We start from the raw sequence: 26223 nt of genomic DNA on the forward strand, positions 1-26223 counted from the left end.
TTACACACCTACGCGCTTTCTTCCTTCTATAATCATAATCTATTGGCGTCGATTATTAAGTTATATTTTTAAAATTTGAAACTCTGAGTCTTAAACGCTCTGCATTGTTTCAGTTTTCAATGTCGCTGATGAATTTGCGCTGACTATTTCAAACCTCTTATGGTTGATTCGACGTAATGAAACCAATGGTACGACCTTGACATATGTATGTATAGTAGTGTTGTAATAAATATTGCATATATATATATATATATATATATATATATATATATATATATATATATATATATATATATATATATATATATTAAAGCAAACATTATTAAATGCAACGAAGATACCTTGCTTTCTGATTCTTTTTTTTTTTTTTTTTTCGATTTTCCGTATAATCTTTTTTACATTTAAATCGAAAACATTGATGAAAGAGTACTTTCGATTCTACCGCGAATCATCTTCAGGTGTTGAGGAAATGAAAGTAAGTAGGAGAGAAAGATGGAAATAAAAAAGTGGAAAGTAAAATATACGTTAGATTTATCGAGTGATGGGAAGTTAAAAATGTATATAAATGATGGGAAGTTAAAAATGTATATAAATGTCCATGGAAAGCCGATTAAAATTTAGGTCGATTAAAAATTAGAGTATTGAATCGTCAGTATCAGACAAAACCAAACTCTTTGCCAAGAATTTTGCAGCAAACTCTACCCTTTGCGACCAAGGCCGCCAACCCCCAATATTTCCTCCTGTATCAGAAAACACGCTATGTGATATACAAATATCTGTACGTGATGTTGCCAAGCTAATCAAAAACTTTGATTCCAGTAAAACAACAGGCCCTGACGGCATTCCAATTATAGTACTCAAAAAACTTCAACTGAACTAGCGCCCATACTTACAAAACTGTTTAAACGTTGTTTTAAGGAGAATTGCTTCCCATCACCCTGGAAAATCTCATCAGTCTGTCCTGTATTTAAGAATTCAGGTGATCATTCATCCCCCTCTCAGTAGAGGCTGATAAGTCTCCTGTGCGTCATGAGTAAGTTGCTGGAATTTCTGTTAAATAGAGAAGTAATCAACCATCTCAGCAAAAACAACCTTCTTAGTGACACACAAAATGGTTTCCGTTCTGCTAGATCTACAGCAGATGTGCTTACAGTTATATCTCATAGGATTAGCGAATCTCTCGACAGAGGCAACCTTGGCTGGTTACTTTTAATGCATCTAAAACCAAGCTTCTATCTTTACATCATAAACGTTCTGATCCCCATCTGGCATCAATTAAAATGAATGGCTCTCGTCTTGGGGAGGCCTCAAGTTTTGACAAGCTTCTGGGCTTGACCTTTACTCCTGATCTTAAATGGAATACGTACATCAAATCTGTTGCCAAGACCGCTAGGAAAATGGTCGGATCTTTCTATCGATCCAGTAGATATCTCACTGCTGATGCAATTCTCTATCTATATAAGAGCCAGGTACGTCCAAGGATGGAATACTGTTACCACATCTGGGCAGGAGCTGCTAGAAAGGAATCGGCCTGCTTTGATAGGGTTCAAAATAGACTTCGTAGCTTCGTGGAGGATGTCCTTTTCTCTTCCCTGCAACCTCTTTCTTACAGAAAAGATGTTGGAAGTTTGTCTCTGCTTTATCGTTATTTTCATGACAAGTGTTCGACTGAGCTTCAATCTATGGTACCCCCTCGCCAAACTTTCACTAGAAATACTCGTCTAGCTGAAAAAACTATCAATAATTCCCTCCACTTGTTATCTGTGCCTAAACCTAAACATAGATTTTATGATCAAAGCTTCTTTCTTAGAACTGCACGCCTGTGGAATTGTCTTCCGTTTTCCTGCTTTCCAGCTGTCTATAATATGGTTGTCTTCAAGTCCGACGTGAACAAGTTTCTGATGAGCCGTTACACTTAAGCTAACAAATTTACCGAACTTCCATTACTATCGATTACTATATTGTCTTTTTGACTACTGTACACTTTTTAACCCTTATCCTTGAGTGGCCTCTCGGCCTTGATAAGTGGTGTAAAAAAAAAAAAATTGTGGGCCAATATTGGCAAAGCTCGTCGTTTACGTGTAGCGCCAGACATTTTAGCACGTTTTTACTCTTCTCGACTGCAATATTATTTATAGTAGTGGTGCTGGGTTCTAATCTAGGATGCTTCAAGAATTTTAAACTTTTTAAAATTATTTTCACGTTGTACAATTTTTATGTTATATATATATTGTGTGTGTGTGTGTGTGTGTGTGTGTGTGTGTGTGTGTGTGTGTGTGTACAATATATATACAGAGGAAGTCTCGAAATAAAGACGAAACGCTGATGAACACATAATACGGTTTGTTCCTTTTTATTTCTCTCTCTCTCTCTCTCTCTCTCTCTCTCTCTCTATATATATATATATATATATATATATATATATATATATATATATATATATATATATATATATATATTGTGTATTTAGGCAGCATGTTTTCATTTAGACATACATTGTTGAACAGCAGGGAGTGTTTCTGCTTAATCGTCTTTTTTGTAATTTTCTCCATTTTTATAAATACATGCACACACACACACGCACATATATATATATACATATATATACACATATATATATACATGCATATATATACACATGTATATATAACTGTATATATATATATACATATACATATATATACTTTTATATATATATGTATATACATATGCATATATATATACATATGTAAATCTATATATATATATGAACACATATATGTATATATACATGCATATATATACATATATATATATATATATAAACATATATATATATATATGCAGGTATATACATATATATATACAGGTTCAGACATGTATGTCATTGATTTAGGCAGCGTCTATAAAGAGATTCTTTAACGTTTTTGTTGTTGAATGATGTTCAGATGTATTCATTTGATGGATGAGAAATATGTCCATCAACCAAGTTCGACGAAGTTGTGAGTGTGATGCAGTGATGGAGGGAGGAGGGGTGGCAAAAAACTTCGAAGAGGCTGACCGATTAACCAAAGCAACAGGTCAACATATCAGACAAGCAACCACCAAAGAAACAGTGAAAACAAAAAACAAGTTGTTAAGAAGTCAAAAAGGGTTTGGGGTTTATTTTTCTTGCTAGTGTAGCAAACACACCTGTGCGTTGGTCGCAAGTCAAAAGTGGCACTCCTTACAAACCGCGTCATGTGTTGATGCTTTCAAACTCTGGAATCTCTTCTTTTCTTTCTTTGTCTGGACGCGTGGGAAATCAAGTTGTCATCTTTCCAATCAATGACAGAGACGAATGGTTTGATAAGGCCATTGCGAAGGCTGCTGCAAGGAAAGTGGGCTCCCTCTATCGTGCTAGAAGACCACTCACACCTAAGAGTATTCTGTACCTCCACAAGGCCATGTGTATTATGGCCACATCTGGACTGGTGCATTTATCACTAGTCTCTCCCTCTTTGATCGGGTCCAAAAAAGGGTCTTCAATCTAATAGGTCCTATTTTGTCAACTAAGCTCCAAACCCTGTCCCATCGCCACAATATTGCATCTCTGTGCCTGTTTTACAACTATTTTAATGGAATGTGGTCTGATGAACTTGTTGCACTTGTGCCCCCTCGACGTTCATATCCCCGACAAACCTGCTTAACAACAAAATCACATCTCTTCACTGTTGAGGTCCTTAATTGCCAGAAAGCTTTCTATTCTAATAGTTTCTTCCCTAAAAAAGCTAGACTTTGGAATTCCCTTCCTGCTACCTGCTACCCTGACTATACTGATATGCAGAGGTTCATATGTAACATAAAGCAACATGTTGTTAATTTGTTTTAGGCATGGTCCAAATTAGTAGCCCTTTACGTCCAAGTGGCGATATGCCTTGTTTGGGGTGATGGTGAAGTAAAAAGAAAAAAAAGAAATATCTGCAACAAATTGGCCACGACACAATTTTGATCTATCCGTTTATTTTAAATTCTAGTTCACCCCAAACAAAGCATATTGCCACTTTTTTAAAATGGAGTCACCAAGTCCGAAAGCCACTCAAGGATAAGGGTTAATGAAAGGTGGTAGTATAGTAATCATTAATGGTGTCAATTTAGTAGCATTTGAGAACGGCTCAACAAGAACTTGTTTACATTGGATTTGAAGGCTACTATGTTGTATTCAACTGGGAAGCAGGCCAGCAGAACAGTGTTCCACAGGCGGGCAGTGCTAGGAAAGAAGCTTTGTTCATGGAATCTGCATTTAGATTTAGGCACAGATAGAGAGTGGGAGAAATTGTATATAGTGGTTGTAGGTAAGCGAGTGCTTTTCGTGAAAGTTTTGTATGAGGAAACCATAGATTGGAGTTCAGTCAAGCATTTGCCATGAAAATAATGATAGAACAGAGACAGGCTTGCAACGTCTCTTCTGTAGGAAAGAAGTTGCAGGAAAGAGAAAAGGGCATCACCTATTTCAAAGCCAGTTTTGAACTCTATGAAGGCTGGATAGGGCGCGCCAAGCAGCTCCTGCCCAGATGTGGATCACTACTCCATTTTAGGGCGTACCGCGCTCTTATACAGATAGAAGAATGCATTGGCAGTGAAATACCTACTGGAGATACTGCCACTTGGACGTTATTACCTGGGACGTGTCTATCAGGGACTATGTAAAGAGATGAGCTGTCTGTTCACATTACATTTAAATCTATGCATGTTAGTATGTTTTTTATGGAAATCGTTCAAGACAAGGCATGAAGCTACTTGATGTCAGTAACTAAAAAAAAAGGTAAAAAATTAACTAACAATAAGTATCAGATAGATATATGCTGACCAAGAAAACAGCAATTCTTCCCTCTTTGTCAGAAACATCGTTCATAGAATGTGAGGTCTAAAGTACAAAATAAAGGAAGAAAATGTTATGTTGAAAGTAAACTCAAGGTCCACGTTCTACACTACTTAGTATAGTCAGGGAAGTAGGAAACAGGGTGAGAATTCCAAAATCTATCAGTACAAGTGAAGAAACTATTAGATAAGAAAGCTTTCCGGCATCTAGGGAACTCAATAGTGAAGAGGTAAGATTTTGCTGCTGGTCAGGTTAATCGGGGTATCTACATTGAGAGGATACAACTGCAATAATCTTTGCCGAGAAATGCTACATCTATTTCTATTACACAAACCAATATCATCTGAAACTGATCAGCATAAACTCTTTATCTTGCAATGAAAATAGAAAATTCTTTGTAATTGGGTCTTGCTCTGTCAGAAGAAATCAGGTTTTTATTTTACAGAATTTTAATGTTTCTTTAAGCAGTAAATGGGTATTCAGAACAAAAGAAGCAAACTATTTTGGATTCCAAAATTCTAATTCAGGTAGAGAGTTGTTCTTGTTATGTCCTTACATTAAATGGTTGCATACCTTGTCTGGAGCGATTTCCATGAAAAAGAAGAAATATGAGCTGAGAGAAGGAGCCAATTGTTTTTTGTTTTTTTTTTTAATTAATACAACTACTACCTAATAAAATCACTACTACTAATGTTGTGTAGGTGTGCATATTTGAGATGACGCGAGTTCACATTGGGGACATATTAACGGGACATATATAACGAGGATGATGATAGGTGATGGCAATTCTTATGGGAAGACATTTATATATATTAGTTATTTTAGCACATATTAGAGGAGAGGAGGAATTCCTTCCCTTATAATGATAGTGGGACACATAACTTTGGAAGGGTTTACACAAAAGTTACAAAATGATGATAAACACAATTACCTTTCATTCGTGATGAAGGATGTGACACAAGATAACAGTCACAACATAATGATGACTTCTTTATTCATCTGATCGGCCGGTCGATGACGTCAAGAATTCATCTTGTATTTACATGGGCTAAATCTTCTACTCTTCGCCTCTAAGGGACTCTCCTCTCCAACTGACTATGTCAACTCTTGGCTGATCAACTGACTCTTACTGACTCAGAACCCACAGAATCCTATATTGAGAAATCTCCTTGTTTATGACGTCAAAAGTGTGTTTTCAAACGTGACTAAATTTTCATGTGGCTTTACATATGTTTGTCCAAACACACTTTTGGCAAACAAAAGAATCCTCAATTCTAATCCATTTTTAAACAATATAATTTAACTTGTATTGTGCATTCATTTAACTGACCTTATTTAATATATAGATTTCTAAAGAATGAACAATTGATTATTTTTCCAATATAAACAATATTTAACTATTTCTAATAGAATTAACAATATTTAACTATTTCTAATAGAATTAACAATATTTAACTATTTCTAATAGAATTAACAATATTTAACTATTTCTAATAGAATTAACAATATTTAACTATTTCTAATAGAATTAACAATATTTAACTATTTCTAATAGAATTAACAATATTTGACTATTTCTAATAGAATTAACAATATTTAACTATTTCTAATAGAATTAACAATATTTAACTATTTCTAATAGAATTAACAATATTTAACTATTTCTAATAGAATTAACAATATTTAACTATTTCTAATAGAATTAACAATGGACTTAATTTTTAACATTTCATTCTCCATTATCTTTAACACTTGCCTACAGGGTTCGATTCTAGGCTTATCCTAATCTCATTTTCACTTATCTAATATTCTTTAGTATTCTTCTTATTTACATGGGAAGGGGGCAGCCCTTTCCAGGTAACGCTACTACTACTACTACTACTACCACTGCACATTTATTGTTACTTGTTCCTGAGTTTGAGTATGTATTATTTTTTTTTTATTGAAATCCTTTCAGATGAGTAATCTGTATATTTATTTATTTATTTGCGAACTGTTATCCTCATCTTCATAGTTGTTATTGTTTCGGCCAACTATTCCTCTGGCCTTCTTCAGGTGGTTAACCGTAACAGGATAGGAATGCTGAGTCTTGTAAATGTATCCCCAGTAATTACTGCCTTTTATAGTTGTTGTTATCTCAACACGTTTTGGCCAACTAATCTTCTGGCCTGCTTTGGATAGGATTGAAACCGCGATCTTCAGACAATGCTCACCTGAAACCATAGAAGTTCAATGCCTCTATCCACTGCGCCACAGGCTCCAAAGGACGATCAAGGTTGGATTTTTTGGTCTCATAAATCCAAGTTTTCTTTCTTATCTGGTCTTCCAGACAACAACAACTATGAAGATGTGGATAACAATCCACAAATAAATAAATTTGAATTTGAGGGTTGGACGTTTAGGTTGTCGACTTGGTCGAATGGCTTCTCTTCACTTGATTCGATCCATCGCATCTGTTAACCAATGATGTGTCAAATAATGTTTGGCATTATCATTCTACTTCTTCCTAGGTTGATCTCTTAGACAGGCTCCAGGGATATGATATATACAACATATCTTTGTTGCAAATCATATCAGCTATTCACAGAGAATCTTCAAGAAACGAAGCTGTGTGACCAAATGATAATCAATTGGGGCAGTATTTATTTAGATATTTGTAGTTTGCTGGAAATTATTTTCCATGGACGGGTTGTTTTTGGAAACAGACTCTGCTCATGGAAGTTCTGTTTAGCTCCAGGTACAAAGGAAGAAAGGAAAATTATTTACACAGATTGTAACCGGAAAAGTTCTTGCTGTGAATGTTTTACATAGGGGTGTAAATTTACTCCTATCACAGACACCAGTCGTCACTAAACCGCCATCTTGGTTTTCCAGTCAAATGAAACTACAACAACAAAAAGCAAGGGAGATCACTTTGAACAGAACTTCTTTCATTTGGAGAAATCTTGCAGAAATGCTGAGATAAAATCAGTTAACTCCACATGCCACATCAAAAGCCGAGGCCATTAAACAATACAAGACTCATGGTCTCACGACTGAATGAAGAATCTGTTTTTAAGTCATCAGAATCTTTTTCATAGCTACATGCAACAAGATGAACCTTCTTTATCTTTTTGTCTTTCATAATTTTTTTCATCATCCATCTTACTGATATACATTTTTGCCACAAGTCAGTCACGCCTTCATATTCTCCAACTCTTTTTGCTTTCATACCTTTCTTTGCAATCACTTGTTCAGAAGCAAAATTTAATCCCTTTGTTATTTGAAAATGTTTTCTCCATTGATCTACATGATTGTAATTGACACAAAGATGATCTTCATTCTCCGTTTCTGGTTTTATATTGAGCCAATAGTTATATTTTCCCATTGACTTCGCTTGTGTGCTCATACCCATTCCTTCCTTCCACTCATCACTCCCTCTTCCTATATATTCTACAACTTCGTTTCTACTTGGCTTTATACTGTTATCTATACTCAAAATATGCTTCCTTTCTATTGCTTTTTTTTTAATTCTTACTTTTATACTGTGGGGGACCTGGAGTTGTTTAGTTAACCGGTTATAGGCTGGGGTCCCCACTTTGTAGGCTGCATTGAAGAACCTGTTATTGAGAAGGTTGCATGTTGATTACTATTCGAAGGTCGTTGTTTGTTGCTAGGACAGCGTAATAAAAATAATCGACAAATAAACATGTGTCAGGAGTACATTTAAGAACATGGAATGAAGCACGCTGAAACAGGGTTATACATTTACATATATACAGGCAAATTTATGTATACACTGAAAAATACAAGATGTATTGGTGTACGTATATTTCATGTATGAATTGGATTGTCCGTTATACATATGCGAATTTATAGTACACATGTATGGATTTAGAATATACTTTGCGTATGTAAGAGTTTGTTACAATTTAATGAGTATTCATTCTTATGCAAGAGTTAATTAAAGTATATGTGTGTATGGATGGGTTGAATGTTCATTCCTACCTTGACAGAATGCACGGCTGTCGAGACACGTGTAGAAAAATTGCTTATATCACATTGTAAGCTAGACGAGAAAAGGAAACGTGTTGTCATGTCAACGTCGAATGAGAAGAGAAAGAGAGAGAGAAACAGAACAGGAAATAGAGAACGCCATCTGTTGAGCAAACAAGGATTACAGGGGCAGATAACCAGTGCGTTATTTAAAGGTGTATGTATGTATGTGTGTACGGTTTGAATAATGCATGTTAGATTTAAAAGGGCATGTACCAATACACTTCCCCACCAAACTCTTTGTTTGATATCCTTTCACGTCGCAACATCTTTTTTCACTTTGAAACTTAATAAAAAAATTCTTCTCCATTCTGTACACATCAGCCATGTATAGATGCATGTTTTCTCCACTTTTCTTTTCTTTCCTCTAGCTTCCAGTTAACTAGGGAGGGGAGTATTGTGGAAATTGAGTTCTCCACACAAGCGAACTCACATACATAAATTGATGACCTTAAGGTAACCACAATTATCGCCCTCCAACTCTGGTAACACCATGCCATGCCATCAGGGGGCGATACAGCCACCTTCACTTCCGGTTTGTATCATTCATTCTCTTTCTTTGCTGGACATCAAAGAGTGCAGATGTGACGATAAATGCTCTTCAGTCTGGTGAACGCCAGTTCACCCCTGACCTCGCCGTCAACCTCTCATCAAAGACTATAAATGCAAGTAACGTTACTTATAATCTCTCACTGAACTCTTACTATCATTTATTTGTATCTGCGGTAAAAAACATTTATTTGGTCGTGTTTATAATATCGGCATATTTTGTGTCTTTATTTCATGGCATAAGGGACATGTGAATTTTCTTTATTCCCCTCCTTAACAATAGCGGACACCAATTGCCTGCTACGAGGATGGCTAACATGATCCATCTTCTACAATACTCAAAATATACTTCCTTTATATTGCTTTTAGAATTGTTGCATATGTCAAGCTTGAACATGTGGTTCTTGCTAATTTTACATTTTTTTCTCAGATACATTTGCTGCAGTCAGAATAAAAAAGACCTGGACTTCTGAGTAATTCCAAATTTCAAAAAATTTTTTTTACATAAATTCATATTAAACCAAAAATTAATTTATATTAACTCTAACATGTATGCCGTCATATTTTCGTCTAGCAAGTAAATTTCGTCCAATTCATCAAACACATTCTCTTATATTTTGTGATCATCACAAAAAACACAGCGGTTTCTCCTGAGGTAAGTCTGTAAATATAGACCATATGTCTGCATTTTGCTTCCACTTAGCATATGATTCTTCATTTACCAAAACAGTATTTTGTGAAGAAGCAATTCTTCCTTCAATTCTTTCAACCCTGCACGGCCTTAGCAACATAACTAAAAAGATGACGACCGATATTTGGGTCATAGCCTTCAAACAGAAGGTCTCTAATTGGATAATCCCAGCCAATCACATATTTTCTTATATTTCTGTCAACATCCAGCTTTCTGTTGCAATAGCATCTGTTTTAATTCCATTTTGTTTTCAAGGTTTTTGGTGTGATTATTTTTTTTTTTTTTTGTGTGTGTGTGAAAGAATGGAGGAAAGTGCAGTGAAAGTGAAATTAATAATTAGTGAGAGGGAATAGGATTGATTAAGTGAAAATGACAGAGACAGTCAATCCATCACAGCTTGTAATCCGTGGTTTTGAGTACGAGAAGAGCTTGATTGTACCTATTTACTATGCCTCCCCACGGGACAGAGTTAGACACCAGGGTCGTTTTTTAACGTGGAGAAAAGGTACAAAAATAAAAATTGTCTCAGTCGTGAAGGATTTCTCCTCCACTGAAAGAGAACAAGAAATAGAAGTGCAGCATCTGAAGAACAGATACTACACTTTGATCTTGCCCAAAAGGCCAAGTAGGTACCAACTTTCCGTTTCTAAAAAATGTTAGACAAAAAAATTTTGTTGTTCTGTTTCTTCAATTTTCCTGTTCACAAATATTTTTTTCTATGTGACTGATGTCTAAATTTCTCACAATAGCCTGTCAAGAAAGGTACACCTAAGTTATCAAATAATTTTGCTAATCCCCGTATTGTCTTTTTGGTTAATTATTGCTTAATTGGGTCAGGATCCAAAGGGTTAAATATGTTTCAGTATTGACTGAACAACAGTTTCTTATAATACAATGAAAGTTAATTTACTCCTATCATGGATGCCCAGTCTGAACTAAATCTCCATCTTGGTTTTCTAGTAAAATAAAACAACAACAAAAAAAAATCAAGAGAATCACTCTAAACAAATTCCTTTTATCTAGAGACAAGAGGAGACAACTTAACAGGTTCAACTCAGCTTAACGAGGGACGAGAGATTGAAGCTCAGTCAAGCACATACCATGAAAATAACAATAGAGTTGAGAAAAACAAGCAAAATAGCTTCTGTGAGAAAAATGACAAAGAAAAAGACGAGTATTTTCCTTGTTAGATTCCAAAGTTGATTTTGCCAAGGCAGAAAAAGAGTATTCTATTTTATGAGTCACCCTAATCCCCACCCCTAAACCCATTTTATGTTCCATTCAGTTTTTACTTTGAGACAACTACCACTATTTTCTCACCTGCTGAGACGAGAATAAGTTTCATAAAAATGTCTGAATTTTGAAACAAACGAACTTTTAACTGCCAGATGCTTTACAGGCATTTTCATTTTAAAGCAAAAACAGATTTGTTTAGCAAAAAAAAGTTCATGAGAATTTTGATCATTTCAGAAACATTCGAAGTGCATAATAGTGCTACATGAAAAGGACTGTCCCCTTTTCATGTAAGTAAAAAAATAGGGAATTAGTTAAATGTAAATATGAAATATGATAGTCAAGGATTCGAACTTGCAAAGCTAGATTTGGAATTCTGTCTATTATATATATATATACAGAACTGTCTCTCTCTTTATACCCTGTTTATAGCTCCAATATGTTCTTTCCACAAACATGAACATCATAAGACAATATGAACCTCACAATGAATATATACAATATCTAACATCTCACAACATTTAACATGAACACTCCTAAGACTGTCTCTATCACCCTAAGACCCATTACAAATATGAACAACAACAAATATATAAGCCGTCATCTAAATAAGAACATACTCTCATATTTGGTACCTTCTAAAAATAAAAATAAAATAAAACCGATACGTAACAATAGCAGTAAAGTGTAACAGATAGTGTTTGTCTGCATACTATTTATGGGTTTCAGAGCTGGAAACGATTGACAACAGGAAAGCCCTGGGATATTGGAAGATGATTCATACAAGATTCAAAATTTTTTAAATCCTTCTTGCAGCTCAATGCTCTTGGAATATCTTGAAAGCTGTGAGCGGGAGAATTGTGATGGAGGTGTGGAAGCAGTGGTCAGCAAGAACAGGATTGCAGCTGGAAATTCATCAAGAAAAAAAAACAGTGCGGCAAAAACACGCAATGTGACATATAAATATCTGTGCATGATGTTGTCAAGCTAATCAAAAACATTGATTCCAGTAAAGCAACTGGCCCTGATGGCATTCCTAGTATAGTGCCTTAAAAGCTTCAACCAGAACTAGCTCCCATACTTACAAAGCTTTTTATGCATTGTTTTAAATAGAATTGCTTCCCAACACCCTGAAAAACCTCATCAGTATGTCCTGTATTTAAAAATTCAGATGATTAGTCATCTCCTTCTCAATACAGACCAATCAGTCTTGTGTGCTTTATGAGTAAGTTGCTGAAATCTGTGTTAAATAGAGAAGCAGTCAACCACCTCAGTAAAAATAACCTCCTCAGCGAGATGCAATATAGTTTCTGTTCTGCTAGATCTACAGCAGATGTACTAACAGTTGTTTTTCATAGGATTAGCAAATCTCTCGACAGAGGCTTCCTTTTTAGGGCAATTACTTTTGACATATCAAAGGCCTTTGATAAAGTATGGCATAAATGTCTACTCCACAAAATCTCCAGCTACGGTAAAGCTGGAAATGTCTTTTTAATTATTAAATCATTTCTCTCTGATAGGTTCATAAGTATCTGAGGCTCACAGTATTAATGCTGGAGTCCCTCAGGAGTCTATCCTAGGCCCAACTCTCTTCCTGATCTACATAAATGATCTCCCAAATCACATCCTAAGATCATTTGTAGACATTTATGCTGATAACATTATCATCTATGGCAACACATCAACGGCCATAAACGACCAAGTTCTCTCTGATTCTCTCTCTCCTGTGATTTTGATCACGTGGTACAATGGGGAAAGAGGTGACTGGTTAATTTTAATGCATCTAAAACCAAACTTCTCTCTTTCCATCATCAACACTCTGATCTCCATCTGGCATCAATTGAAATGAATGACTCATCTTGGGGAGGCTCCATGTTTTGACAAGCTTCTACATCTGACCTTTACTCCTGATCTGTGATGGAACACATACATCAAATCTGTTTCCAAGGCTGCTGGAAAAATAGTGGAATCTTTCTACTGCTCCAGTAGATATTTTACTACTGATGCAATTCTCTACCTATATAAGAGCCAAGTACATCCAAGGATGGAGTACTGTTGCCACATTTGGGCAAGAGCTGCTAGAAGTAGCTTACCCTGCCTTGAAAGAGTTCAAAATTATACTTTGTAGCCTAGTGGGAAATGCCCTTTTATCTTCCCTGAATACCTTTCCCATAGAAGAGACGTTGCGAACCTGTCTCTGCTTTATCAATATTTTCATGGGAAGTGTTCATCTGAACTCCAATCTATTGTCCTCCTTGGCCTGACTTTTATGAAAAACACTCGACTAGCTAAAACCACTATCAATAATTTTCCCCACTCTTTATCTGTGCTTAAACCTAAACATAGATTCCATGAACAAAACTTCTTTCTTAGAACTGCACGACTGTGGAACTCTGTTCTGTTTTCCTGCTTTCCAACTGATATAATATGGTCATCGTCAAGCCCAACATGAACAAGTGCTTGATGAGCCATCCCCTTAAGTAATCCAATTTACTATGGTACACTCATTAACCTTTATCCTCAAATGGCCTCCGGGCTTTTATAAGTGGTGACTCCTTTGTAATAAATAAAAAAACAAAACATATCCAGGCAATGCAGATGTTAATGAGAGCTATGAATGTCAGAGTTATGAAGTTACGAAGAAAGTGCTGAACAAACATCTTCATTATTTCTCATACAAGCAAAATACTCACTAGCAGTCTATATGAAACATCAAATGCCAAGTCAAATCAGGGACACTGGTTCTTCTCAACAGGTGGCTACAGTTTAAACAAAGTCCCATCCATCAAGAAGACCAAGTTCACTCACACTGTCATAGTCTTTGTGTGCGTTTCCAATGAAATTTACATCATGCCATTTTACATGGTTGAAAAAAAAGTTAAATTTAATTCAGATGGTTCTATTGAGTTGCTGTTCATTGCCGCAGTAGGTAGAGAGGATGATTGCAAGAAGGTCAAACATATAGCAACAATACTCAGCTTTGGAAAACCAAAAATGGCTGTCTGAGACCTTCCACAATTTCACTAATATTAACATCGCTCGATCGCAACCTTCAACGCACAGAACAACCGGTGGCTAGTTTGCATGAAATCTCATCATGAAGACCAAGTTCTTGTTTCCAGCAAATGCCACATCATACCACATAAGGTTCCACACTGCCAACCATACTCCAACCTCTATCTCATCAGAGAAATGTTGTATCCTTTTACAAGTATTTTAATGGAAAGTGCTCTGACGACCTCCAAGCCCTTGTATTCTCACAACATAAATACTCCTGCCTAACCCAACATGCTGCAAAATTCCACCCTTACACTGTAGAGATTCCTAAAAGCTGTAAAGCCTTCTACTCAAAAAAATTATTCCTTCAAACTGTTAGACTTTGGAATTCCCTCCCGGTTTCCCGCTTCCCTGACATGCAGAAGTTCAAGTGTAATGTGAACAAATATCTTGCTGCATAACTCCCTACATAGTATCTCTGTAAATTTTGCCCCAAATAGTAGCCTCCTACATCAAAGTGGCACTGTGCTGGATGGAGAGGGTGGCTTTGGGGAGGTCATACGTATAACAGCAGAACTCTGCTCCGTTTCACAACTCTGAAAAAAAAACAAAAAACATAAGTGGCCGTCTGAGAACTTCCACCAGTCCCAACATCTGCGTCCACCTTAACTTATCTGATTGCAACCTCATGGTTGTGAGGTGCAATTGAGAAAGACACCAAACCACCTGCAATACCAAGGATGAGCTGATTGCCAGGATCAAAATGTTCAGGTATCCCTTGATAGACATTATGAAAATGCTACAAGTTAACGATGGCCTCTCCAAACGATCTGTAGTCAACTAAAGATACACTTTGCCTTTTGACAATAAATCAATTAGAAAAAAGAATTGTTTTGACGTTTCTGAATTTTTGAGATAAGGATTGATTATTTGTATGATTTGGATTCATCGGACTACTGTTCTCATCTTCAGTGTGATTTTCACGTTTTAGTCGATGTAACCTCTGACCTTCTTCAACTGTATCTTGTCGAACTTGGGAATTTGGACAAAATTTTGAAGGGAACCTTGTATTTCACAGGGGTAGCATGTTCTTGTTCTATCAGCCATGACTGGATAGAGATCCTAAGTAATTCACAATTGTATTTTTTAATCGTCCACACTTTTAATCGTCCTTCAACCTTCAGGCGAATATCACTTTTACAACTGATTTTTTCAAGTACTCTAACCACTGCACCACAGGTCCTTGTGGACAAGTTCAACAAGATACATCAGATGAAAAATTTGAAGGTTACATCAACAGAAACGTTGCGAAAATAACACTCAAGATGAGAACAGTAGTCTGATGAATCCAAATAATACGAAATTGTTTTGTATTGGTTGATAATTCAAATAAACTGCAATTTAATAAAAACAAAGAAATAAAAAGAAAAACAATTTTTTTACGGAAAAAATCCTTTTATAACCAAAACAAATACTTGACTCCAAAATTGTTTTTAATACAAATCACAAAATTGCACAACCAAATTGAGTTATTTGAATAAAAGAAATTACCAAATATGGAATAAAAAGGAAAACAAAACAAAAATTCCACAAAAGCAATGAAATAACAAAATATTTTAGAAATTAAAAAATAAAAATAAAAGAATTCCATGCAACAAGTGGATGGATTTCCAGAACATTTCCTTTGCATTGGATAAAAAAAAAAAAAAAAATGGATGGAATTTTTCTAAATCCGAATTCATAAAGAAATACAGCTTAGATTTTTATGCCCTTTATAATACGTGCATTTTATTATAATTTATTGTTAATTAATGTATTATAATTTATTATTGTTAATTAATGTATTATAATTATTATGAATTAATATATACATATTAGTAATATTAGTTATTATCATCAAAAAAGAAAAATTTAAGAATAAAAATGAGACCTGTATTAATAAGAGATCATTATCCTTTCGACTACTTAGCTTAACACTTTAATGCAGTTTCATTGTATTACTGATCAAATAAATAATTCTACCCCTAAAAGAAAACAGCTGATAATAACAAATATGTCTTTTGTTTTTATGCCAGAAAGGTCAGGTACACTCCTACTGATCAGTAATATTTTCAGCTAAGTAAAATCTATTATTACTTATTATATACTAGAAAAAAAAAAAAAATATATATATATATATAAAACACAGACCAGCTAAAATTAATTCCCCAAACAGTTTTGTGCCACTCTTATGACACCTCATGAAGATTAAAATCAACATATAATGATACTAAAAATATAAATAAAATAAATACAATTCTTATGAAATGATTTGGATCCTAGAAAAATTTTTTAATTTAATGTTTAAATTTGAGGAGTTTTAAGAAATAAAAATTATTATTATTATGAATCAAATGTAATGCAGATTTGAAATATTTGAATTTTTAAATGGTTACAATTATGTCTATATCATTTATTAAAAGTTATTGAAAATTACTTCAAAGAAACTGAAATCTAAGTAATTATTATCAATTGATATTAAAATTTCGTATAAATATCTGAATTTTCAAAAAGTGTTTCCACCCTCCTCTTTGCATAAAACTAAACTAACTAGCCCATCCTAACAGTTGTTTCAAAATGCACAATGCTTAGTTAATTAGTTTATAAGTAAATTCTATGTGCAGAAATATTTAAACAGTTATGTATACCTAATATGTGACAGACAGACCGATTTAGATTTGATGATTTGGCTTTATATATAAGTCAGGCTTAACATTTAACAGACGGTTATATTATTTGGGTTAAAGATGGCAGCTTTCTTGAATATGAAGTTAATTTACTTTTTTCATTGGACGCCAAGAAGTTATCTTGTTTTTTTCACTCAATTTATTTGAGAAATAAGTGAACTTCATTTAAAAATAAAGAGAGGAAAAAAAAATTATCTTTTAAAAGTGTTTTTAGAAAGAAATTAAATGTTCTCCCTCATGCAAGAATTTTGTTCACAGAAATGAACGTTTTACCAAACATACAAAAAAAAACTTCATTAGTAAAACGTTTTCTCCATGGAATTACAAAGACAGCTTTTTAATTTATACACAAAATCTGATTTTTATGCTTTTATAGAAAAAACAACATGAAAAAGCGAATTTTATAGAAACCATGCCAATACAATTTCATCAAAAACACTGTTCGATATAAGATAACAGTAAATAGATAAATAAATATTGAAGAATTCAGTAATTTTTCATTTATTTATTTACCAACAAAGTATATCAAATCAAGATGGTGTGATTTTTATTTTTTATTTTCGAGCTATACCTTTTTTTCAAAAAAAAATCTACTCAATCCAGAGAGCGTTATCATCTAAGAAGAAATTATGGGATGCATCCTATTAACAGTCTCACAGAAATTAATTTTTATAAATGTTTACTGATATTTCTTACTTGTTTATTATTAAAATTATTATTATCAATATATATTCTTAAATGCATTTAAAGAAACAATAATGTTTAGTAATATATTTTATAGTATCCATTGTATACAATTATTTTAATCAATAAAATTTATATTCTACCAGAATTATTATCTCAGTTTTGTCCATTAGATTTTTTTTTTATTATATTTTCACCCCAAACAAGGCACAGTGCCACTTTGATGTAGAGGGCTACTATCAGTGACATGAGTTGCAGGGATACTATGTGGGGAGTTGGGCAGCAAGAGATCTGTTCATATTACATTTGAACTTCTGCATGAAAGTTGGGGAAGCAGAAACCTGAAAGGGAATTCCAAAGTCTAGTAGTTCTATTAGAGTAAAAGGCTTTCTTACATTTAGGGATCTTTACTGTGTAGGGGTGGGACTTTGCTGCTTGTCGGGTTTGTCGGAGGTATTTGCGTCGAGGTGGGTACAAGGGCTTGTAGTTTGTCAGAGCATTTATATCATATTGTTTAGATGTACGATCATCGAGGACAACCTGGATTTTTCTATTATTTAGGAAGGATTTAATAATGTTAAGTATTTGTTCAGTGATATCATATGATCTGATTTTCCTGAAAAGACCATTGTGCCACACCTTGTCAAAAGCCTTAGATATATCTAGGGCTACCCCTCTACCCTCCCCTACTTTGTCCAGTGTATGGTATATACATTCAGAGATTACAATTAGGATCTCTGCTCTAGAACAGGCTTGCCTAAATCCATATTGTTGGTTGGTTAGAAGTTTAGCAACTGTAAGGTGGTGGACTAGAGCTTGATTAATTATAGATTCAAATATTTTGGTGAAAAGAGGGGAGGCTAATGGGGTGATAATTTAATGGGTCAGTTCTTTCGCCAGAATTTTTGTAAACTGGTACCACAGAAGCAGCTTTCCAGTAGTTAGGAAAGCAAGATTCGTTAAGGCATTTGTTGTAAAGTTTGGAGAGGTCTGCAGTTGGGCATTTTTTTTTAATAGTATAGCTGGAATGAGATCGGGTTCCCACGCTTATGAGGTGTCTAGGTTTTTTAGATCATGCACCTGAGAAGGGGTGATTTTTAGATCATCTAGTGTGGTGTCAATCCACAAAGGAAAATTAGGGAAGGAGGTTTGTTGGACTTGATTGATTTCATCAGCTTTCATAAAAAAGTGTTAAACGAAATTCCTTTCATTCAAATATTTTTTAAATAAAAACTAGTTCAAACTTTTAGACATTTTTCCAATTTTTTTCATAATATTTTGGGTTTAAATAAAAGAAAACAATTTTTCCTACAAAAACAATAAAATTATAATCGTAACCAAATTTTATAAATTTCTTGTTAGTTTTTATTTTTTATGGTAAAATAGATGAATAAAAAAGTACCCCCCAGAACACACACACAAACACACACACACAAAATCCAAACAAACTGATGTTGATTCCGAAAACTGCTTAATTGGCAAAAATTAAATCTATTTTTCCAAATGAAAATTTGGAAACAAGGTAAATTAAAATTTCAATAAAAAAATGTGTTAATAGCATTTTTGCAATTTTCAAACATAATATTTTAACACTAAATAGAATTTTTGAACTTTTATTAGCTCTGCATAATCTCCATGTTTCGTTTTTGTTCGGAAGCAGGATTATAGGATTATAGAATTATAGGAGAATTAAAACTCAAGGAATGTTGAACAAAAGTTTAGTTTTTATTTCTTTTTTAACTTTTTTGTTAATTTTTTATTTGCGATGTAATAGAAAAGTAAAAATTCTATTTCTGTTTGGAAATTTTGTTGTATTAGATAAATAGTTTTTACTAAAGTTTTTCTTAATTCACACATTTTTTAAATTCATTTTATTTAATAATAAAAAATGATGCTTTTTTTTTTTAAAATCATCTTTCTTGCTTTTTTAAGATTTTGGTGAAAGAAAAAAACTTGTCAACATAAAAAAAATTATTTTTATGAAATAAACATTCAAAGTAAAATGAAACTTCTTACATAAAATATACAAAATATTTCAATATGGATGACAAACTTTGTAATAATTTTATTAAATTGAACATTTCTCAGGAAACAAAAATTCTGAAAATTTGCTTTTCTTTCTTTTTCATTTGTTTATTGTTACAATTTATTTGAACTGAGAAGTTTATTGCATAAACAGCAACAATGAGACAAAAAGAGGATAAAAGAAAAATAAATAAATAATAGTGATAATCATTGCTGACACGGTTTCATGAAAATATAACAAGACTTTTTTACCAAAAATAAAATATAAACATGATAATTGTAATAAAATAATTTGAATCAACGATAAAATAAATAAGTAAATAAATAAATAATGATAATAATACTAATAATAATGGCTGACTAAAATATTAAATGCACAATATTTAGTAAAAATACAAAAATAAAAAAAAAAAACGAGAACTGCAATTACAAAATCTGAATAGAAGTTTTTGATTCCCACACACACATAAAAAAATTGGTCAGCCATTATTTCTGAAAATGTCAGCATCAATCTTAAACGCAAATGGAATTAAATGCAAATTTCTGTTAGTGTGGGAAAAAAAAGATGAAGACTGACAGATTTTATATACATATATATATATATATATATATATATATAATACATCTTGTAAATGCTGCGAGGGCACTCATTAGTGATGAACTGATATAATTGCCGTTTTCATATTTAAATCATCAGACCCACAACCCAAGCATTTCTCATTATGTAATACTGATTTGAATATTCAACCGTTTATAAACAATATAAAAAAATGTATTTTCATTGTTACATTTACTTTTATGGGTCATATACTTCGTTTCAAACAATGATTTTCATCAGGGCAAGGTGAATCAATTCGAATGAGTCAAAATATTGAAATCGTGAGGAAGGTTTTGTTAACAAAAACACAAACTATATGAACCACACACACACACACACGTATAATTATATTGCTTTGGTTTCCTAGATGTTAACCCAATGAAACTCCAGCATTTATAAAATAGTGTTCAATAATGAGTAAAGCTGTATTATGGTATAATTTTCTTAATTTATTTATACAAATATTATTGGCTTCATATATGAATACAGATTTCAGCTGTAATTTTGTTTGAAATCCAGCATCATCAGGCTTTCAAGAGTTTTTTTTTTTTATTTCAAGAGTTCAAACTGTACCTTTTTAATTTCAAGAGTTGATACTATGTTTTGTATTATTTAAAGAGTTCAAACTATTTTTTTTAATTTCAAGAGTCCAAACTACATTTCTTTTTCATTTCTATATATATTTTTTTTAATTTCAAGACTTCAGACTATGTTTTTTAATTTCAAGAGTTCAAATTATGTTTTTTATTTCCAGACTTCAATCTATGTAGTCAATAAAGTTTGTATGAATCAAGAAAATTATACAGTAAAACTACATATTAAACAAGTTACCTTAAACAATAAAGTATCCTCGTGGGACTAAAAAAATACTCCGCTCTTCCCTTCTACAACATCCCAATTATATCTAGCTTTCATTCTCTTTATTTTGAGTGAAAATAAAAATTTGGAACCGTTTGGCTTTTCTGAGAAAAATGTTAACTCTTTCTGATGAGTTGCTTGATGTTTGTACACCATTCAATGAAACGTGTAAGACAAAAAAAAATATTATGAAAGAAAAAATATAAACATATATATTTTTATTGTTTGGAGTGTAAACTATAATACATAGTAAAAAAAAAATGTTTGATTTATTGGATATTAAGAGCATTTGAGCACTATTTTTAAACACTATAGTTTCATTGAATTAACATCAAGGAAACCAAAGCAATACAATCATTACGCATACATATCATTTATGATAAGAAAAAACACATTCGATTTATTGGATGCTTAAATTAATATAAATTTTTATGTGACAAAATTTAGAAGTGGAATTTTATATTTCACATCAATTTTGAAAAACTCATTTTATGTATTTGTCAGTTAAAATTTATATTTGCAAAAAATCGGTTTAGAATTAGGAAAGAAATTGCATAAAATTAAAAGAATTTTAATTTATATTGCGGACATTCATGCCTGATTTTTGTGTTTGGTGGAAAATTATTTTGGTTGAGAACAAAACAATTTCCTCCATATTTGTTTTTTTTTGTTGTTTTTTTTTTTAATTTCAAGAATTTAGAAAAATAATGTTTTTATCCTTAGGAGAATCAACAAATTTAACAAGAAAAATGGAATGTTTTATAATTTTTACCCAATTTCATCACACCCCAAAAATGCAAATATTAAAATATTTTATTTGAAGAAAGAAAAGGCTCCAAATTTTAAGAAATAAGATAAAAGTAAACAAAAATACAGAAATAAAAACAAATACAAAAAAATGATAATAATAGTCTTGTTACATTAGTACGATTTTTATTAGCTCTTTTTGAATCATGGATTTACTTAGATGCAAAGAAAAAGTTTATTTATTATTTGACATTATTAAAGTCTTTCCTTTTTTAATTTTGTTTTAAAACCTAATATTTCTAAGAATTTATAAGAATTTATATTTGTACACGTTTTTACGAATATTTCTATCATTGTTTTCAAAAATATGTTTTATGCTTATTGTATAATCTAAAATACATTTTATATTATGGACAATTGAAAACGATATGAGAGGAAAATATCTTTAATTTTTTTTCTGTAAAATACAGCCACGTTAATTACAGACTAAGATATTAATATGTGGACGATGAATAAAAATTCAGCAACTCAGTCAATTACAAAGGTGAGCTAATAAATATTTTTGTATTTTGAAATTCGGACATGTTTTGATATTTTGTTTAATCATATTATTTTATATTTGTGGGATCTATAAAAAAAGAAAAGAGGGAGGAGAAACACTTCCTATAGGGTATGGGAACAGGAAAGACTCCTATGAAGAGAGAGTGGGAGGAGGAAAAGCTCCTATAAAAAGAGAGTGGAAGGAAGAATAGTTACTATAAAGAGGATGGAAGGTATCTATGAAAAAGAGGGAAGAAGGAAAGAAACAAAACTATGTTTCTTCATTATATTATTACTACTAATAATATTAACACCTCCATCTTCAATATTATCATCAATAATAATAAAGACAATTCAAAAATTTATACATTCTTTTAATATCAAAACGAGGTTAAAATACTCCTTTCTCTTCCAACCTATTCTCATCACATTCTTTCACCATCTAATACAATCAAGATGAAAACAAGCAAGATTATCAGATTATAGATTTTACATTGTTCTATTTATGAGCTTAAGTGGAAAAAGGCTGAGCACCACTGACTTATAGGAAAATATTTACAAACATATTTGTTTTAATTAAATTGGATTAAAGAAAACAACCAAATCATTTCGAAAAAAGTTTAAAAATTCTGTTTTTATTTTTCTTGTTTCTTCAATCAATTATTGGATTCCAGTGGCTCCTAATTTGGACAAATTCCATTCAAATCTGACAGTGAAAAGAGTAAACAGCATTTTTACACGGACGAAAATACAGAAATCCTTTATGAAAAATTTGGAAATAAAAAATATTCTGTAGAATTGTAGAAAGATTGGAGACGATGGGTGTGTAAAAAAAATCATGTTGAGAACAGTTGTTTTTGCGTGAGGTTAGAGTAAGAATCATGTTAAAGGAGCAGAAAATTCCATTAGGAATTTACAGAGTTGTGATTGCATCAGAGGATATTACGTCATGAGAAGATCCATTGTCCCTACAAGGGTAGGGCACAAAATATAGATATACATATACACTGTTAGTAGAAACTAAACTCAAGAAGCAAATAATGGCATATTTGTTGTTTTTAAATTCCTTACAGTTTTATTGCTACTAGAAAGAAGGAAAAGAAGCTGAGAGATGAAATGGACTCCAAACAGAACACCGACCAGAGATGTTATTTGTTTTAAATGGAAAACACTTTAGACAAAGCATGAAGTCACTTGATGTAAGGAGCTAAAACCCAAAACCAAAAATAAACTACTGCAAGGCCAAAAGCTCATTAAATATAAGTTTTAGATGAACAGATTCTGACCCTGAAAACAACAATTCTTCCTTCTTTGTCAGAAGCATCTCTCACGGAACGTGAGGACTAAAGGACAAAATAAGAGAAGCACAAGTACGAGGCTACTGAAAGTTAACCCATGGTCTACTTTTTACTCTCCTCCTGGCATTTGAAGAACACTCCACTATGTTACAGAATAATTTTTTTTTTAACTTTTATCAAAAATAAAGTTGATATGCTATGTAACCGTTTGGATATCGTGAAAGATCGAAAGAATAATGGATTAATGGAATGAAAGAAATCAACGAAATCGCTGGAAAAGTCAGAAGATGATTGGAAAGAAGCCCATCATTATTTTCATTGAGAATGAGGTGTGGTGAAAAGAGAAAAACGTGAACGAAGAAAAGTAAATAATACCAATCATTGTATTACTATTAAGTAAATTGGTATAAATGTATTACTTTTAGAAATTTGCCCTGGTGCATGATAGGAATGTGTCAAGAGAAAGTAATTAGGGAGTAAGTATCATGCTACCACCTCTATATGTGAATTGTTTGGGAGAGTGAATATTGCTACCACCTCTATATGTGAATTGTTTGGGAGAGTGAATATTGCTACCACCTCTATATGTGAATTGTTTGGGAGAGTGAATATTGCTACCACCTCTATATGTGAATTGTTTGGGAGAGTGAATATTGCTACCACCTCTATATGTGAATTGTTTGGGAGAGTGAATATTGCCAAAACTAATATAGCAAGATTCAGTAGTGGATAAAAGCAAATATCCAGAGAACATGCACCAGATATAGGCAGCTAGTGTGAGCATATTTTATTTGTATGTTGCATTTGTGTTTACGAAATGATACTATCTTTTTCTAGATGGGAATAATCGTTTCCATTTTATTAATATAGAGAAGATAAATTTGATGCAGAAAACAATTTTTACTTTAACTGAAAATGTCATTCAAAATATTTATCCTCAATAAATAAATCTTTCAAAGAACAAAAATTTATAACATTCTACAGGGGGAAAAATGATTAAATGAAGTCATTAAAGTATCTTTTACAAATAAACTTTTTAAAAGTCTCTAAACCGAATAAACCAAATTTTGTTTATCCTTTGTGTGAAATTGAAGCCAAGTTCAAAGCCAAACCATTATGTTCACTTTTTGGGTCAATACCTTTAGAAAAGGTATGAAACATTTGGGTACTGTCGCCACATCTGGATAGAAGCTGCTGGAAGCAGCTTATCCTACCTTGATAAAGTTCAAAATAGACTTTGTATCCGAGTGAAGGATGCCTTTTTCTCTTCCCTGCAACCCCTTTCCCATAAAAGAGCCTGTCTCTGCTTTATCATTATTTTCATGGCACGTGCTCATCTGAGCTCCAATCTATGGTCCTCCCTGTCACAAAAAGCACTCGTCTAGCTGAAACCACTATCAATAATTCCCCCACATTTTATCTCTGCCTAAACCTAGACTCCATGAACAAAGCTTCTTTCTTAGAACTGCACAACTGTGGCACTCTATTTTGTTTTCCTGCTTTCAAGCTGACAACAATATGGTCGTCTTTAAGTCCAACGTGAAGAATTTCTTGATGAGCCATCCCCTTAAGTAATCCAATTTACTAAATTTTCAACTACTAACGATTATTACATTTTCCCACTGACTATTGTACACTCATCAACCCTTATCCTCAAGTGGCCGCCGCGCCTTGATAAGTAGTGACTCCTTTGTAAAATAAATTTTTTTTTTAAATCCTCCCTAGGTACAAGTTAAATAATGCTACTAACCTTGGGTTACTAATATATCTGGAGAGGTACGACTGTCCAAGATATGCTGTTTTGCAGCACACCAATGACCCCCAATTGGAGGCTATGGGATAAGATGAAGAAATTGAAGCAAATTTTTCCCTTCATGACGATTTCATATGACGAGGCTGAGGAATAGCCAAACTGTGAATAAAATCAAAACATGATAAAACAAAAACTTCCAAAGATTTTTTCTTCTAATGAAGAGAATGAAATATGTTAGTTTTTAAAATGTAAAATAAAAAGAGTGCTGTAGTTTGTTTTAAGCATTGTGCCTAGTGTATAGACTGGTTTTAGAAGTCTGTAGCAATATAAATATATGAACATGGCATGAACTGAACTGAATAAGTGGGTTGGAAATAAGGTGATAAAAGGATATTGAAAAGCATATGCTGCTCTGATGTTTGGTTGCTTTGTCTTATGACATATCAACCCTTTTTGCCAAATCCAATCATTTTGGAAAAAGGTTTTATGCTTCAAGGTCCTTATAGCTGCATACATCTATTCATCATATTTTGTGTTTTTTTTTTTTTTAATTTGTAAAAAATGATTTAAAAAAAAACAAATACAAAAAAAAAAACAATAAAATCAATGTTTGGTGCATTTTAGGTCAGAAAGCCAATATCTTCAGACA

At 32.8% G+C, this 26223-nt stretch overlaps 1 protein-coding gene across 2 annotated transcripts in view; it reads right to left on the reverse strand.

The window, feature by feature from the left end:
- Positions 1-15820: 15820 nt before the first annotated feature.
- The window catches only part of LOC145288098 (trafficking protein particle complex subunit 14-like), a 125060-nt gene continuing 114657 nt past the window's right edge, over positions 15821-26223 (reverse strand). The window contains exon 13 of one of the 2 annotated variants that reach the window (XM_080136154.1): positions 15821-25733. In XM_080136154.1, coding sequence (XP_079992280.1) covers positions 25581-25733 — 153 coding nt within the window. In that variant the 3' untranslated portion in view covers positions 15821-25580. The remainder of the gene's footprint in view (positions 25734-26223) is intronic. The other variant, XM_080136155.1, reaches the window with a different exon arrangement.

This window comes from Euprymna scolopes, chromosome 11, assembly GCF_053919585.1.
Source record: "Euprymna scolopes isolate OS-2025 chromosome 11, ASM5391958v1, whole genome shotgun sequence".
Taxonomy (NCBI): domain Eukaryota; kingdom Metazoa; phylum Mollusca; class Cephalopoda; order Sepiida; family Sepiolidae; genus Euprymna; species Euprymna scolopes.